This window comes from Muscardinus avellanarius, assembly GCF_963383645.1.
Source record: "Muscardinus avellanarius genome assembly, chromosome: X".
Lineage (NCBI taxonomy): Eukaryota > Metazoa > Chordata > Mammalia > Rodentia > Gliridae > Muscardinus > Muscardinus avellanarius.
Window position 1 is genome coordinate 16,013,828 of NC_137792.1, and position 17,234 is coordinate 16,031,061.

Sequence of the window (17,234 nt, forward strand, 5' to 3'; positions counted from 1 at the left end):
CCCTGAAAGCATCTGACCTCACCAAATATAAATAGGCACATATGCTTACATCTAGGCAGGAGAAGCATTCTATTCAGATGTTGGTGATGTTGCCACTAGCATTATTACCTTATTTTAGCCATGTATCCTTGGGAAATAAATAGAGATTCTTTGTAAGTCTTTTCTGATTCACTTCAAGTCATGGGGATGCTACAAAATAGTAAGAAAGGATTCAGTGATCTGCATGTATGGTACACAAGGCACTATCTTCTGTAGGTAGGATCTCTCCCTAGTGTGTGGGAGTCCCAAAGTGTGAGCTTTGAACAACAATGCACAACCCACCGGTATTCTCTAGGAAAGCCAGTGTTCAAAACAATTCTGGGCAACTCAGGTTGTTTATTTCTTATTTGGGAGGGTGTTGGGAGCTGTGGTGGGGAGAACTCCTTGGAGCTCTTTATTTGCTAGAGCTATGCATATTGACTTGTGAACTCTGAAAATCCAGTGAGAAATTCAGTGCAGGGAGGAGAGTATCAGAACAAGGTAACCTATAGACATATGACATATTGTTTTGTGTTGAGGGGGAAGAGTTGTAACCTCTGGTTATCTGCTATCTGGGTCACATAGGCTTTTAGTGTGTGTAACTCACAGGATTTTGAAGGCAGAATTTGATCTGTTCTATATTTGAGTCTCTGGAACAACAAAACCCATTATAACTGTGTCCTACGGCACTTGTAAAATCCTCTCCAAGTCTTGAGTTGCAGGTTTTTGCTGATATTTAATATTTGAATTATCTCAAGGAAGATAAGGAAAATGTACTATCTTATTCTATTTCTCGAGTGAGGAAAATTGAAAAGGACTAAAGGAGGAAACTTCTCCAAGAGTGGTGTGCAAAGGTCACTGGTTTTGCATTGTTGCTTTGCTGGAATAAAACCAGTGGGTTTGTGGTTTCCTGGGTCTTATGCTGGTCATCTGGAGGCAGATGTGGAGATTAGGATTCATGTGCAAGTGATTTATTTATTTTTATAAGATTTTTATTGTTGCATTATAATTGTACATAATAGTGGGACTTGTTAACCTATCACGTGTAACACATGATTTTTTTTTTTTTGACGCTGGGGATTTAACTCAGGGGCATTCTATATCCAAGTGACACGTCCAGCACTTCTTATTTTTTATTTGGAAACAGAGTCTTGCTAAGTTGCTTAGGGTCTCGCTAAATTGCTGAGACTGGTCTCAAGCCCACTATCCTCCTGTTTCATCCACCTAAGCACTGGAATCACAGGCCATGTACCACCTATGTGATTTGTTAAACAAATTCATCGAAGAGAAACCAGCAAGGGAAGGGGAAGCAGAATGTGGAGGGGAGACAGGCAGGCAGGGGAGGGGTGTGATTTCAGGGGACAAGTCATAACTAGTGAGAACTAGCAGAAAGGTCTGGAGGTGCAAATTATACCTAAGAGTTGGTCCTAAACTGGGGCAAAGGAGCTGGGCTTGAACAGTTCTGCTGCAGTCACTGGCTGAGGGTGCCTGCATGGAGGGCAAGGTAGGATGGGCAGAAGGCAGGTTAACAAGATGTTTCCAAGTAGTCCTAGGATGGGCTTTCAGTCCCCAGGTGCTGGGCATTTTAAAAGATAAGAACCTAGCAACTTAGTGAGACCCTGTTTAAAAAGAAGTAGGGCTGAAGATATAGCTCAGAGGTAGAATGCCTGTAGGTTCACTCCCCAGTACCATAAAAAACAAACAACCCCCCCCAAAATAAAACAAAGCAAAAAAAAAACCAAACAAATAAAACACCCTGGAGAAGGATGTATAATCTCTAGGTACTTCTTACACATGTCTAAGGTAACTTTTTCCTTTATCCATTCCCTGTGTGCTATAAAAACAAACATGGATGATTGTTAGTACCTTTGTCTATCAAAAGGATCCTTGTGATGTTATGATGTATTTTAGTTATCCTGGATCCCCTGCCTTCAGTTTCTCAGGCATACTGGCCATCATTCCCAATGTTGTGCACATAATCTCCCTGAAACATGACTCATCTCTTTTTATTCCCCTGCTAAAAATATTTAGCTCTCCCTTAGCTATAAAACAAAACACAGCCTCATTAGCATGACATTCAAAAATCTTAGTGATCACTGTGACCCATGCGTTTCCTGTATTCCAGTTTTTCATATTGAATTTGTTGGGTGCAGAGAGTAGGCTGGGCCTTGTCTTGTGTTACTCCATTTTTGTCCGAAGTGGTTTCATTTTATATAGAGTGGCAGCGTGTCTTGAGCTACTCTGATTTGAGTACAAATGCTAAGGCAGAATGACCTGGCATCTTTTCTGTGCAAGTAGATAACCAGTAGATGATGGACATAGAGAGTAATGGTTACCTCCTGGAGAGTGGTCCCTACCTGTACAACTATGCTACCATCTCATCTATCGAAATTTCCTAACTCCTTCAATGAAACCCCATGGTCCACCAAAGGGGACCCTATGATTCCTTACCTTACCACCCATGGAGGTAAGGGACACGTGCACCATGCTGTTTCAGGTAGCTCCAAGGGCCTGGGGAACATGTTTTCAGCATAAAATTGACCACCCCTCTCCCTCCACCACCCTGAGAAAACCCTGCTTTCTCAAAATGGTAGCAAGTGGCTTTCAGAAATCGAAGTGGCTTCACCTACCCACCAAGCTCCCTGGGAGGCACAGGGGTTAATGGGCAGAGAGTTTTCACAGTGAAATCCTCAACAAGCCACCTGGAATGAACAGAATATACCAAGTGATGTGCCCATATGTGAAGGTATCTCACTATGATGCATAATGACAATGTACCAATAAAAGTATAACAGAAACAAGAATGGAGTAATTCAGTTCAGGATGCTCTGTACATCAGATAAAATCTTTTATATATTTGTGATGTAAACCAGGATATTTTGATATATGTACATATCGTCAAAGGGCTAGATCAAGTGAGTTAACATATGGCTTGCCTTGTTTAGTGGTAAGAATACTTAAAATCTACTCTGTTAGCAATTTTTGAGTACATTGCTAGCCAGGCGTGGTGGTACATGCTTGTAATCCCAGTATTTGGGAGGTTGAGACAGGAGGATCGCAGTTCGCAGACAGCCTCAGCTACTTACTGAGGCCCTCTGCAATTCAGTGAGACCCTGCTTCAAAATAAAGAATTAAAAAAAAAGGGCTGGGGAGTATAGCCCAGAGGTAGAATGCTACTGGGTTCCATTCCCAGTACAGCAATAAATAAATAAATAAATAAATAAATAAATAAATAAATAAATGTACATTGCTGTTAAGTACATTCACTCTTTTTTTTTTTTTTTACGTTATTGGGGATTTAACCCAGGGGCATTCTACCTCTGAGCTATGCCCCCAGCCCTACTTTTTATTCTTTATTTTGAAACAGGGTCTCACTAAGTTGCAGAGGGCCTCACTAAGTAGCTGAGGCTGGCCGAGAACCACTATTCTCAGGTCTCAGCCTCCCAAGTACTGGGATTACAAGCCACCATGTGGTGAGCCACCATGCCTGGTTATGTTCACTCTTATTAGTTGACCGTGGCTGTGGTACAATAGATCTCCTGAACTTCTTCCTTTTGTCTAACTGAAATTTTGTATCCTTTGACTAACATCTTCCCCTAATCCAACCCCCAGCCTCTGGTAGCTACCACTCTGCTTTGATGAGTTGAAATTTTATTTTATTTTGTGGTAATGGGGGTAGAACCCAGGGGCTTTTCTACTTCCAGACTAAACTCCCAGGCCTATTTTCTATTTTATTTGGAAACAGGGTCTCACTAAGTTGCTGAGAGCCTCACTAAGTAGCTGTGGCTGGCTTTGAACCTGTGTGATCCTCCTGTCTCAGCCTCTCAAGTGTGGGAATTACAAGCATGTGCCACCCCGCTCAGTGAGTTGGACTTTTAAAAATTCTGCATATAAATAAGACCATGCAGTGCTTGTTTTATGCACTTGACTTATTTCTCTTAGTATAATGATCTCTAATTCCATTCATGTGGTTGCTAATGGCATGATATAACCTTTTTATGGCTGAACAGTATTGCACTGTGTGTATGTACCACATTTTCTGTATCCATTTGCCAGTTGGTGACACTTAGGTTGTTTCTATTTCATAGCTATTGTGAATAGTGTTGCAATAAACATGGGAGAGCCAGCATCTCTTCAACATACTGATTTCAGGTCCTTGGGACAGATAGATACCCAGGAGTGGGCTTGCTGGATCTTATGGTAGTTGTATTTTTTAATATTTTGCATACCCTTCATACTGTTTGCCATGGTGGCTGCACCAATTTATGTTTCTGCCAATGGGATGCAAGGGTTCTTTTTTCTCCACATTCTTTCCAACACTTGTAAGCTCTTTTCTTTTTGATTATCGTCAGCCTGGCGTGTGTGAGACAATATCTCACTGTGGTTTAATTTGCATTTTTCTCATAATTAGCGTTGTTGGAACTTTTTTTCATGTAACTGTGAAGCATATATGTCTTCTTTTGAGAAATGTGTTTTCAGGTCCTTTGGCCACGTAAAAATCCAGTTGCTTATTTTCTTGAGTTAAGTTTCTTATGTATTTTGTATATCAGATGTATGATTCACCAATAATTTCACCTCTCTGTCTTTGCATAATCACTGTTGCCTTTTGTGAAATGTTCATCTTTTCAGCTCTGCGTTGTGAAATTCTAACCATTCTCCAAGACTGGCACTATTCCCTTGAGGAAATGGTCTCTGCTCTGGATTGGGATAACAATATTGCCTGTTCAACTAAAACTCTTTTTTGCTATATTCGGTACATATTTAGTGTATTGAGGGAGGGGACGAACTTTTATCTTTGGCTGTTTTTTTTCTTTGCCCTTCGCAGTGGCTTGCATAAAATAGATATTTTGTAAATGGAATTTTCAGATGAAGATTGCATTCCTACATCCTGCAATTATTAATGATTTAAGTGCTGAAACTATGACATCATTTTTTCTTTTTCCCTTTTATAGGCGAGAGCTGTTTTGGCAAAAGTTGGCTACCCTGAGTTTATAATGAATGATACTCATGTTAATGAAGACCTCAAGGCAGTAAGTGCTAAATTTACTGTATTTTTTTCCTGGCAAGTTTTACTGGCTTTGTGCCTTTCAACTAACCCAAGTCCAGCAATTAAACCTGGTGATGCCAGAAAGTACCAACTTTTGATTAATTCCTTGGCTAGCTATGGACCTGAATATGCCAGGCATATTACCAGATTTAGAGCAGATTCAAAAGAAAGTATCAGAAAGAATGCATACTTGGGTGGGAACCACAAGCAAAAGGACTTGGATTTGATCTCATTTGATCATAAAGGAAATAATTAAGCAAATTACAATTAGTGGGCATGTTCTAATGATGAATTTATCATGTTTGTTGTGAAATACTTTTATTCACTTCATTCATATTAAGTGAATAGTAATAAATTTGTCCGAGGGGAGTTAACTTCATTAAATTTTATGACTATTTTGGCAAGTTAAGTACAGGTACATATGAATCTATAATTCACTGTGAGTTGGACTGTATATTTGCAGGAAGTTACTGATGAAAAATAGTAATAATTCTTTCTTATTCCAATATTTTGGGACGTGCATTTTATAGTAGATATACTCATTACAGGCTTTTAAAATCACAGCCACTGTTATTTCCCTTCCCATGAAGAGTTTTGATAAAGAACTTGTCTTCCTTGCAGAAAAATCCCATTTTTACCATTCTCTAGAGTTTCTTGGAAAAGTAGTCTTTAGAAATTCTTTAAAGAACTATGGTTCTGAGGTGGAACGAACTCTTTCTGTAATTGTAGTTTGACAAGTGGCATATCTGTAAGCAGGCCGAGCTTTGCGGACAAGCATTAGAATTTTATAAGACTGTTTCAATAGTGAGAGAAAGGTCTCATTTAAAAATTTTCTCCATTGTGCTCCAAGATAAGGCCTCCCAAAGGATTCATCCAGTTACTCTGGAAAAAATCATTGTGCTTCCCAGTATCTTAAAGCTCAGCCTATTTTTATATACTTTTATTAGTATATTATATTTACACATTATAGTGAGATTCAAAGTAATACATTAATACATGCACACATCACTTGGTAGATTTCCCGTTGTATCCTGCCTCACTCCAGCTTCCTCCCTACTCATTCATGTTAGTGAGATTGGCAGTGATACCTTCATATATGGACATAACTATTTGAACTGTCCTCTTTCTCAATTCTCCTTTTCCCCCTCTTCACTTCTTTCCCCCAGCTCTCTTCCACTATTCAACTGGTCTCTTGACTTCCTGAGACTGACTAATCTCAGCACAATATTCTCTAGTTTTACCAATTTTCTACAAATTACACAATTTTCTTCTTCTTGATGGTTGAGTAAAATTGCATTGTATATATACCATACTTTCATAATCAGTTCATCTGTTGACAGACACCTAGGTTGGTTCCATAATTTGGCTAGTGTGAATTGTGCTGCTGTAAACATGGGTATGCATGTATCGCTATAATATTCTAACTTGAATTCTTTTGGAAAGATACCTAGGAGTGGATGGCTGGGTCATGTGGTGGTTTCATTCCTAATTTTATTTTTTGGTGTTGGGGGTTGAACCCAGGGGCATTCAACCCTTGAGAGCTATACCTCCACCACTATTTTATTTTTTAATTTGAAATAGTATCTAACTAAGTTGAAGAGGATCTTTTTAAGTTGTTCAGGCTAACTGTGAACCTGTGATCCTCTTGTCTCAGCCTTCCAACTACTGGGATTACAGGTGTGCACCACCATGTCTGGTCTTTTGAGGAACCTCCACACTGATGCCCATGGTAGTTGTACTAATTTATAATCCCACCAACAGTGTATGGTAGTTCTTTTCCATACATTCTTGCCAGCATTTATTATTGTTTGTATTCTTTATGATTGCCATTTTAACTGGTGTTAGACGGAAACTCAGGGTAGTTTTGATTTTTGCTTCCCTGACTGCTAATGATGTTGAACTTTTTTCATATATTTGTTGGCTATGAGCACGTTTTCTTTTGAGAAGTGTCAGACAGCTGTTTTGATAATGCTGAAAAATCCCATTATTTATGGTAATTAAAACATTGGAGCTCTTGACACATTTATGCACAATATCTTTCATGTCTGTGCATGTGTGTGTGCGTGCGTGCGTGTGTGTGTGTGTGTGTGTGTGTGTGTGTCTATGTTACTAAGGATTGAACCCAAGGGCCTTCTACCCATAAGCTATACTCCTAGTCTTATTTTATTTTTTATTTTGAAGCAAGGTCTCAATAAGTTGCTGAAGGCCTTGCTAAGTTGCTGAAGCTGGACTTAAAGTAGTGATCCTCCTGTCTCAGCCTCTCAAGTACTAGGATTAGAGGCATGTACCACCATGCTTGGCTCACATCATCTCTTTAATCCCTACAGTGGCCCTGAGAAGTAGATGTGTTTATGCCCATTTTGCAAAGAAGGATGTAGAAACTCAAAGAAGTTGAAGTAATCTCCTCAGAACCAAGGAGACTATCAGAGCCAGGACTATACTCAGGGCTCAGGAAGCTCTGGCTGTAGTCGGCTTTACTAGAGCTGATGGGAAGGAGGATGGCAAAGGGGAGGCCATACCGTAAAGCATTTGGGGATGCAGGTGGTGGGGTCATGGGCCTAGATTTGAATTCTGCCTCTTCTACCTCCTCTTTGTTTGAACTTGTACAGTTTACTTATCTTCAGTTAGCTTCTCATTGGTTTTCAGGGAGATAATAGAGTTGTGGTACTTTGGGGAAGGTGAGACTATGTAACCATGAAAGCACTGAGCACAATGACTGGTACACAGTAGATGCCTCATAAATGTTAGTCTTATGGATCAGTATAGGAGCTAGTGTTACTCAGAAGAGCATCACCAGGGCACAAAGTACCTTAGAAGGAAAACCTGAATAATTATGCATGATCCATAAAAATGCCAAGTGAGAGGGAGAGGAAGTTGGAGAGACAGTTTAGTGTGTTGGTTGTAAACACGGACCACGGAGACAACGTGCCTACAGCGAAATCCCTAGTCTTTCACTTCCTACCTGTGGAACCTGGGGTAGGTTATATATCCTCACTGTGCCTCAGTTTCCTCATCTGCAAAATGCAGTCATAATAATCCCTTCCACATAGGATTGCCATAAGGATCAAATAACATGAAGTTTTTAGAGTTGATCCTGGCATGTTAGCACAAATAAAAGTGTTACCTTTGCCATCTTCAATTTACACTTAGGATAGTGAATTCTTTTGATTTAAAAAAGTCATCATGAATTAATTCATATAGTATTCAGTTTCCTCAAATTGATTTAAAAGGTATATTGATGGAGAAGTCCCAAGCTTTTATCAAATCAGGTAGCGTTGAAGGCTCACTCACAGTATTTAGATGATCAAGTTTTATTGGCAGTCCATGGCAGTCTAAGTTGAGAATCCCATATTTAAAGATTCACCGAATACACTATCTCTTGTAAATAACAAGCAGATACCAAATAAGATGCAGTGTTGGACATGCTTCTTCATTTCTCCAGAGCCTGAACTGGAGGCATCCAATACCAAGTTTTTTTAAGCACTTTTGTAGAGAAATGGATTTCATCATTCTCACTGCCACCACAGACATAAATTACGCCCAAGAGTTTCTAACAGTGGACAAAATCCAAACACATGAAGTAAAAAGATATTTGTGCTCAGAAGCGAATAGAGATAATGAATAAAACTCAACCTGAAAATAGGGTAAAAGATGATGTGATGAATTGTAATAGTGTCACTGAGGTTAATAGCAAAAGGACTAAAGTATCCCTAGTACACAATGGGGCTGTGTTCTCTGTTTTAAGAGATGTAGATAAACACTACTTTAGGGCCTATGAGAATTTTCTGGTAATGCAAGCTCTGAGTATGAGAGACTATAACAAATGAAAAGCAGCTTGCTACATTTGACACAGGCAAAGATATGATTCATCAGGCATAAATACAAAAGAAAAGAGGAAAGATATTAGGTGATGGATCAGAAGGAGGTCAAGGAGAAAGGTTGCAAATGAAGAAGAGCTCACATGGAGATAAGGGCAAATGAAAAAGAATTGAGAGGCAAACATAAAAAAGAATGAGTGAACTGCCTCTTTCTCTGAGGATGACAAAGTAAACTGAGATACCCTGGGAAGCATTTTTGAAAAACAGTTCTCCTGTAGTCTTTGAAAAGAGTGGGAAGAAAGGAAGTACCCTTTATTTGAACCCACATCAGCATGCAGGAAAGCCTATTAGTTAGCCTAACAAGGTAGATGCCACTCTATTTTCAAATGAGCTCTGCTTGTGTTCTATTTCATTGATCCTTAATGGAAATAAACACAAGTGACTTTATATCAATTTTGGAAAGACTGCTGTATCATCCAGGAAAACAACAACCACACTAGGTATTTCAAACCAGGGATTTAATACAGGAAATAGATTGGGAGGCAAGAAAGTAAACAAGACATTCAGAACTTCAGGAAACAGATGCCACTCTTGGTCCTAGGGACACAGAAGAGAGGAGGTGATGGTACCTGTTTGAGTCACCCTTCTTACTGCTCTGCCCAATAGCCTGGCCACATACAACTTAGATGAATGAAGATTTATTTCCTCACAGTTTTAGAGACTTGAGACGTTTAGTCCATATCAGGCCGGGTGTATGGAGCTCAGGGAATGGTGGCGGGAGGCAGAGAGGAAGAGAACAAGTATTCTGCTTTCACATCATGGAGGCCAGAAGCAAGCGAGTAAGCAAGGGGATTCAAAGACACAAGCATAGCCTCCAGGGCCACACGTCCAGGGACCCATATCCTCTAGCCACACCCACCTGCCTAGGTTACCACCCAGATAAATCCACTAGAATGTATCCATTGATGATATTACAACCCTCATGACTTAATCAACGCTCAACATTAATACAGTAGCTCTTCAGAGGACATTCTATATCTAACCATAACAGTACCCAATACTTAGGAGAGCAGAGGAGCAACTAGCACTCCAGAGCTGGGCTGTGGAAAAAAGGTCTGAACATTGTTCTAGAGTCATTGTCGGAGGAAGAAATGAGGGGATGTAGAATATGGGAAGACAGAGCAACATATTTCCTTTTCTCTGCATTCTACCCCCTTGACTTTCCCTCAGCACCTTCAACTGGCATGAAGTCAATGAACAAAAGAGCCAGAGAAAGAGTATTCAGCTTTGCGGTCCCCAGCATTCCTGAGTAGAGTGAAAGGCTAGGCCTGGAGCTCAGTGATTCTAGGTAAACAACTGGCACAGTTAGGCACTTTGTTCATTCTTGTGAAAAGCAGTGGAAAATGGCAATAGGGACTAAATCAGAATCCTAGCTGGCCTCCATTTACTTAGTTTAGAAATAAGTCATTTTTTTAGAGATCAATGATTCTGGTGATTAATACACACATATATACCTATAAGTATATGCAGATCAAGATACATAGATACTATGTAAATCTACATTATGTTCTCTGGGGAAGGTATTTAGTCTGCTCTCCCCCGTAGAACATTTCTGTGTGAGTTATATGTGTTTGTGTTTGTGAATAAATAATAAAGAGTGCCAGTGAGCGAGAATATGGTGATATTTGGATGGAATGTTCTAGAAAAAGAGGTTAAAATATTAAGATTATTCTACACTATTTGGTAAAAAAAAATTCCCCCATCTCTCTCAAGTGACCCCTGGTCCCTATGGCATTAGAAGGCTAAAATAGCCACCAAAGACCTGGGTATTGTGCACATTTGTAATCCCAGTACTTGGGAGCTCGAGACAAAAGGATCGCAGGTTTGAGGATAGCCTCAGCAAGTAGTGAGACTCAGCAACCTAGTGGGACCCTGTTTCAAAACAAAAAAATAAAATTAGGCTGCAAGGTGTAGCTTGAAGGTAGAATACTCGAGTGTTCAATCCTCAGTATTGCACACACACATACATAAAGAAAGAATAGGCACTGAAAGTGTGTATTTATGTGTATTTATGAGCAAAGCTATCCTAGAAATACTAATCAAGCTATTTTTTTTCTTTGGTGGTACTGGGGTTCCTGGAAACCCTTCTACCTCTGGGCTACACTCCCAGACCTATATTTATATTTTTATTTGGAAACAGGGTCTCTTAAGCCAGCGAGGCTGGCTTCGAACCTGCGCGATCCTCCTGTCTCCACCTCCCAAGTGCAGGGATTACAAGCGTGCACCACCGCACCCGGCCTAATCAAGCTATTTAAGTAAGGAAAAATATAAATACAATATTGGATTCTACACATTAAGATATTTTCTTGGATGTCTAATATAAAAATTTTAATAGATATATGGCTATATCTCTGAGTATCTCTAAACACATATAAGTTAAATGATAGTTGTCCCACCTGTAATCCCAGTACTTGGGATATTGAGACAGGAGGATCACAGGTTTGATGCCAGCTTTAGCAACTTAGCAAGACCCTTTTTCAAAATAAAAAGGGCTGGGGTGTAGCTCAGAGGTAGAGTACCCCTGGGTTGAATCCCCAGTACTAAAAAAAAATGTATCTCAAAATTTATACTTCCTTTTGCTAATGTACTCTTATAAATGTGGCCTTATTCTTTCTGCTGTAAAGCTGACAAATTCTCTTGTTCTGTCCTTATTACATGTTCTAACCTTTGTGTGTGTGGGTAATAATAACTTTATTCTTCCATTTATTCTGAAGCTTTTGGTGCTCCACATCTAGGATAGGATATTCAAGATGAGAAATCCAAAGGTCACTCAATTGAAAGGTCAAGAGATGGGATTGATTGAAAGTTATTATCAACTTGTCCTAGATTTTCTCTGGTAACTGAAAGGACAAGAGGCTTTTGAGTTAATTATTGTCCCTTGCACAGTTAAAATTTTTTTTGTGGGGGCAATCACAAGTGCATGGAATAGAAAAAAGGAACTAAAAACCACCCATACATAGTACTGGTACTTGAACATAACAATACGTTCTCCCCTTAGAATATATTGTTTTACTCTATTACTGTATATTTATAATTGATATTTAGATATAATTTTACACAGATTGTTACAGTTTACATTATTGTGTTACTGTCTTTCATAGCCTTTTTACCATTATTTTAATAACTGTATAGTATATCATTAAGTAAACTATACCATGATATATTTATTAATTTGCTATTTCTAATCTCTAATTCTTACCTTCTCCTCCTTCTTCCCTGTACTCTTTCTGTTGAGTAACTGTGTTTCTTGTTAGGACCAATTAAAATAACATTCATTGAAGTAGAAGCCAAATGACTTGGACTCTGGCTTTGCCCAGTTCCACAGTCTCTAGCTTTATTTTCCATCTTTCATATGAGAATAATAACTGTCTCCTTCTCTCCCCAAACACTTAACCTTTCTCAGAATAAAAAATTTAAGATTTCCCCCCATTACTTGTGATTGACATTAAATAAGTAGAATAGAATTAAACCAATCTAAGAAATAGCAAATATTTCCAATTTAATAATTAAAACAATATAAAATTATCCTTCTAAACGTAGATAAGTTATGGCAAATTCTAATGTTATTTTCCTAGGTGTGGTAGAACTGTATTTCTAATATTTTTGGACTTGGGACTTTTCTTTAAGAAGTTTGGAATGGTTTTCTGTTTAATGTCTTTGGACCAACCTTAATGTCAAGTGTGTTTTTTCAATGGAACAGGAAAGTATCATGAGTAAATTCTTCTAAAAGTTAAAACGGACTCTGCTGTTATTACAAAAATATAGCTAATATTTTTGAAGGAAATTCCTTTGGGAAAATTTCCCAGACAGTATTCTGAACCCAAAATATATCTGAATTTTCTATCAGTTACAGTTATATTCTGAACCTCCTGGCAGAGATATCTTGAGAACAAAAACTAAAAAAAACAAAACAAAACAAAAAAACCCTTGAGGTTGAATAATAGACACATCTCTTAATGATACAATTCAGTAATGCCTTAGGATTGCTAAAATTGTTTTATAAAACAGAATGCTTTCTCTGCTTCTTCTGAGGCAAGAGAAAACCTCCATCTTAAAATAAAATTGATTATAAGAGTTATTTTTATTATGAAACATTTCTAATGTTGGGAAGTATGTGAAATAGTATTTTGAACACCTTTATTCTCCACAAAGATTATCAGAGAATTTATACATGCACATAATATTCTATTATTATCATTATCATTATTATTCTTTTAGAGATGGAGAGTGTGGTCTTGCAGTTACCCAAACTGGTCTAAAACTAGTGGGCTCCAGTGAGCCTTCTGAATAGTCAAGACTATGGGCATGTGCCACTGTGCCCAACATACACATGTACTTTTAATGAATAAAATGGATGCATTTAAAATTCAGTGTCTAATTCTCCGTGATATAATCTCTTTCCGTCATACCTATCTCCTTCCCTGGATATAAATACTATCTTGAGGTGAACTTTATCATCCCTATGCATATTTTTGTGCTTTTGTTACGTAGATATGTCCATAAATGATATATGCTATTATTTTGCATGATTCAAAACTTTAAAACCTCTCATACATACAACTGGTCTTATCCACCTTGTTTTGGAGATTATTTCATGAACATGCATACAGAACATTGATTTAAAGCACTGTATTGTTTTTCATGAATATACTATGATTTATTATCAGCTCCTTCTCCCCAGTCCAAGCAGTTTGAGGAAGGGGCAATTTAAAGTCACAGCTTTGTAAATTTTTTTCAGTTCTGGGGATTGAACCTTGGTCCAAAATTATAGTTAATAAGAATCTGATTACTCTTGGTTATTCATTTATTCCAATGTACATTTTCAACTATTTACCACAAGTATATGTTTATTTAGAATTTTTTCCACAGTTAAAATGTTTTAAAATGAAAGCATTAGTGATCATGGCACAATGTTGTTTTTACTGCTGTATAGATATCATTCACAATATTTAGGTTAAGTGTTGCTAGTTTTGGAGGTAAAATGCAATAGTTTTGAAACTTTGCTATAATTCTACCAAGGGGGAAAAAGAAAAAAAAAGGAATTCAATAATCTATTATGTCTATTTCCCGATCTTAATCAGCAACATTACTTTGAGCTATCAAATTTCTATATTACTATGCAAACTATTCTATGATTTTCCTCTGTAATTTCATTAATTTTTAGCAACCAGAGCTTTTTCATGTTAATAGATAAATTCTGTTAATAATTAAATTATTCTGGTGACTCCGTTGTGCTTACGGTGGCAGATAGGTCTCTGAATTACTTTCATTTTTTCCCTTTATGAGCAAATGCCAATTACAGTAAATTGGATTTTAACATTTGACTAAATCATCATCTATAAGCTAAATGAGGTTTCAGCTGACTAAACTGAATGTTATTAGAAGACTCTTAGGTGACACATAAATAAGGTACACATTTGAGAAAAGATCAAGAACTTGTGATCCAAGAAATTTCAAACCCAAGATAATATGTTCCATAAAGTTAAAGTAGATTTTTCAATTATACAGTAAATGGAACACATTGTAATTGACTACAGCTTCCCTTTCTTCTTTTCTCTCTCCTCCCTCTCTTTCTCTTTACTGTCTCTCTGTCTTTACTGTGATTCAGAAATGACCATATTGATTTTTGAGCGTTTTATGTTAAAAGAAAATCACCGAGATTAAATTTCATGGTTTTGTGAATCTTAGGTTGACCAGTAACGCCCAAGAGATGCTGATTGCTCCTTCACATGATGAAATCTATTTTTAGAGCCTCCTCTTATCTTCACTTAGAACAATTATGTTGTGATTTGTTGTTTTCCAGATCAAATTTTCAGAATCGGACTACTTTGGCAACGTCCTGCAAACCCGCAAGTATTTAGCACAGTCTGATTTCTTCTGGCTAAGAAAAAGTGTTCCTAAAACAGAGTGAGTATTTAAAGAAAAGATGTGAAAGAGATAAATACATTGGTGGGAGGTGGAATCTCTTTAAACTTTGTATTTCCCCTCAACTCAGAGTAGCTGGCTTGCCAGTTATTTTGTTTTAGCGAAATCTGTGTCATGTTTTGCCAACTCTTATTTCTGGTATTATGTGATTCAAATCTTTAGCTTAATTATGGTCACCCATTTCTACCAACAATGCATATTGGCAGAAGGCTTATTAGGATGCAAACATTAAAGATATTTCTAGATCTATTTATAAGTACATATATAGAGAAAAAAATTTCTTTAGAATTTCACACTCAGGTGGAAACTTTAAAAAATCTTAAAAGGAATGAATATTTTAGAAATAAGTATGATTAGACATGTGGAAGAAATTGTATAACTGTGAAGGAACTAGAAGATATTTTGCTGAAGTAATGCATATCAAAGAACTGATAGCTATGTTATTTCCATGAAATAGCAGTCATGATTTATCTTCTTCCTATCTGACTATAGGAACTTTCCCTACTGGTAGGAGATAAATACTTTTGGGCCCAGGGCCAGCCAGCCACGATTTCCTCCTCTAGCAGATAGTGTAGGTGATGACGATGATGTTGTTGTTGATGGTGATAGTTGTGGTGGTAGTGATAGCAGTTAACAATTCTTACTTGTTTACAATATTCCAGGAGGTGCCTTACAATTTTTAATTCATTATAACCTTAGGTCGATTCTGGGAGCCATAGCTGTCCCTGTTTTACAAATGAATAAAAGGCTTTTAACTGAGAACTTCTTCAGCTCAGGTTTTGATGTGGCCTACTTCTCCAATGCTTTTTTTCTCCCTCTTTTCTAGGTTGGATAATTTCTCTTGATCTGCTTTCAACTCCAGAATTTCCATTTCTTTGTTTTGCATAGTTTCTGGTTCTCTGTTGTGATTACTTGAGTCATTGTAATCAAATTTATGATTAATACTTTGAATATACTTTGTTGTTATTATTATTATTATTATTATTATTATTATTATTATTATTTGGTGGTGATGGGGTTCCTGGAAACCCTTCTACCTCTGGGTTACACTCCCAGACCTATTTTTATACTTTTTTTTAAATTTGGAAACAGGGTCTCTTAAGCCAGCAAGGCTGGCTTCGAACCTGCGTGATCCTCCTGTCTCTGCCTCCCAAGCGCAGGGATTACAAGCATGCGCCACCACGCCCGGCTACTTTGAATATACTTTAATCTTCTAACTAATTTGTAAGGGCCACTTTCAAAGCATTGCCAAATTCAGCGTCTAGGTCAGTTTTTGTTTACTGGTTCTTTTAAACTTTTTCTTTGAATAACATTTTTTATTGTTCAAAATGCCTTTCTAGATAATACAACAATTGAGTTCTGACTCATTTTTCTGAGGCTTTTAAAATTAAATTAAAAAAAAATTTTTTGGTACTAGAGATTGAACCCAGGGTCCCTCTAGTGTCAGCAAATCTGACTTTCCAGCCAGCCCTCTCCCAATAAAACTATGTTCCCACTTCACTGGGGAAGACAGGAGCAGTCCTAGGCAAGAGAACCATGGAATCCTGTTCTACTTATTCCTAAGTCCTAAGTTTTTTAACATAAGGCGTGTGTGTGTGTGTGTGTGTGTGTGTGTGTGTGTGTGTGTGTGTGTGTTGTTACTGGGGCTTGACTTCAAGGGAATTCTATACCCTCAGCCTAATTAGGGTCTCACTAAGTTTCCGAGGCTGGCCTCAAACCTAAGATCTTTGTGGTTTAGCCTGCTAAGTACTGGGATTTCTGGCATGTACCATCACACCCAGCTAATGGCTACTTTTAACCTTGGCTGGTATTCTGGTTTCCAGACCTCTGGTTGTTTCTTTTTCTGTTCTCTTGATTTCTTGTTACCATCTCTTTCACTTCCCACTCTGTCCTGCATTCTAGCAACTCTAGGCTCCTGTACCCTCTCTCGGCTTAAACTAAGATTACCACTTTCTCCTCTTATGTTGCCATCTGGGCATTCCAGACCTCTGCCTTTCAAACCTTCCTACAACACACACCCCTGAATCTAACTGTAAGTTATTGACTTTAAGGAATAGGCCTAAAGATGAATCAGCCCCCTACCTATTCCTTGTTCCAATCAAAAGCACAAATGAAGGAAGCAGACAGTTTTAGAGCATCCTTGGTAATAACAGATAATGGTCTAAAGCCATCTGTCCTACTGTCCTTGGTTCCCTCCTCTTGTTACATCACTTCTTAGTTTGCCTATCCCATTTCATTCCCAATGTAAATGATTCAATAGAAATGTTAGAGATAAGGCTCTAAAATCTGTTGACTCAAATCCAGTGGCTTTGGCAAATGATTTTCTTTTTTTTTTCTTTTTTTTGTGGTACTGGGGTTCCTGGAAG

General features: G+C 37.9%; 1 protein-coding gene across 1 annotated transcript in view; it reads left to right on the forward strand.

The window, feature by feature from the left end:
• The window catches only part of PHEX (phosphate regulating endopeptidase X-linked), a gene marked incomplete at its 3' end in the record, with an annotated part of 224,553 nt that overhangs the window by 139,508 nt on the left and 67,811 nt on the right, over window positions 1-17,234 (forward strand). Inside the window, exons 13-14 of the mRNA XM_080719557.1 lie at window positions 4,971-5,048; window positions 14,747-14,850. Of these exons, the coding sequence (XP_080575683.1) occupies window positions 4,971-5,048; window positions 14,747-14,850 (182 nt within the window). The remainder of the gene's footprint in view (window positions 1-4,970; window positions 5,049-14,746; window positions 14,851-17,234) is intronic.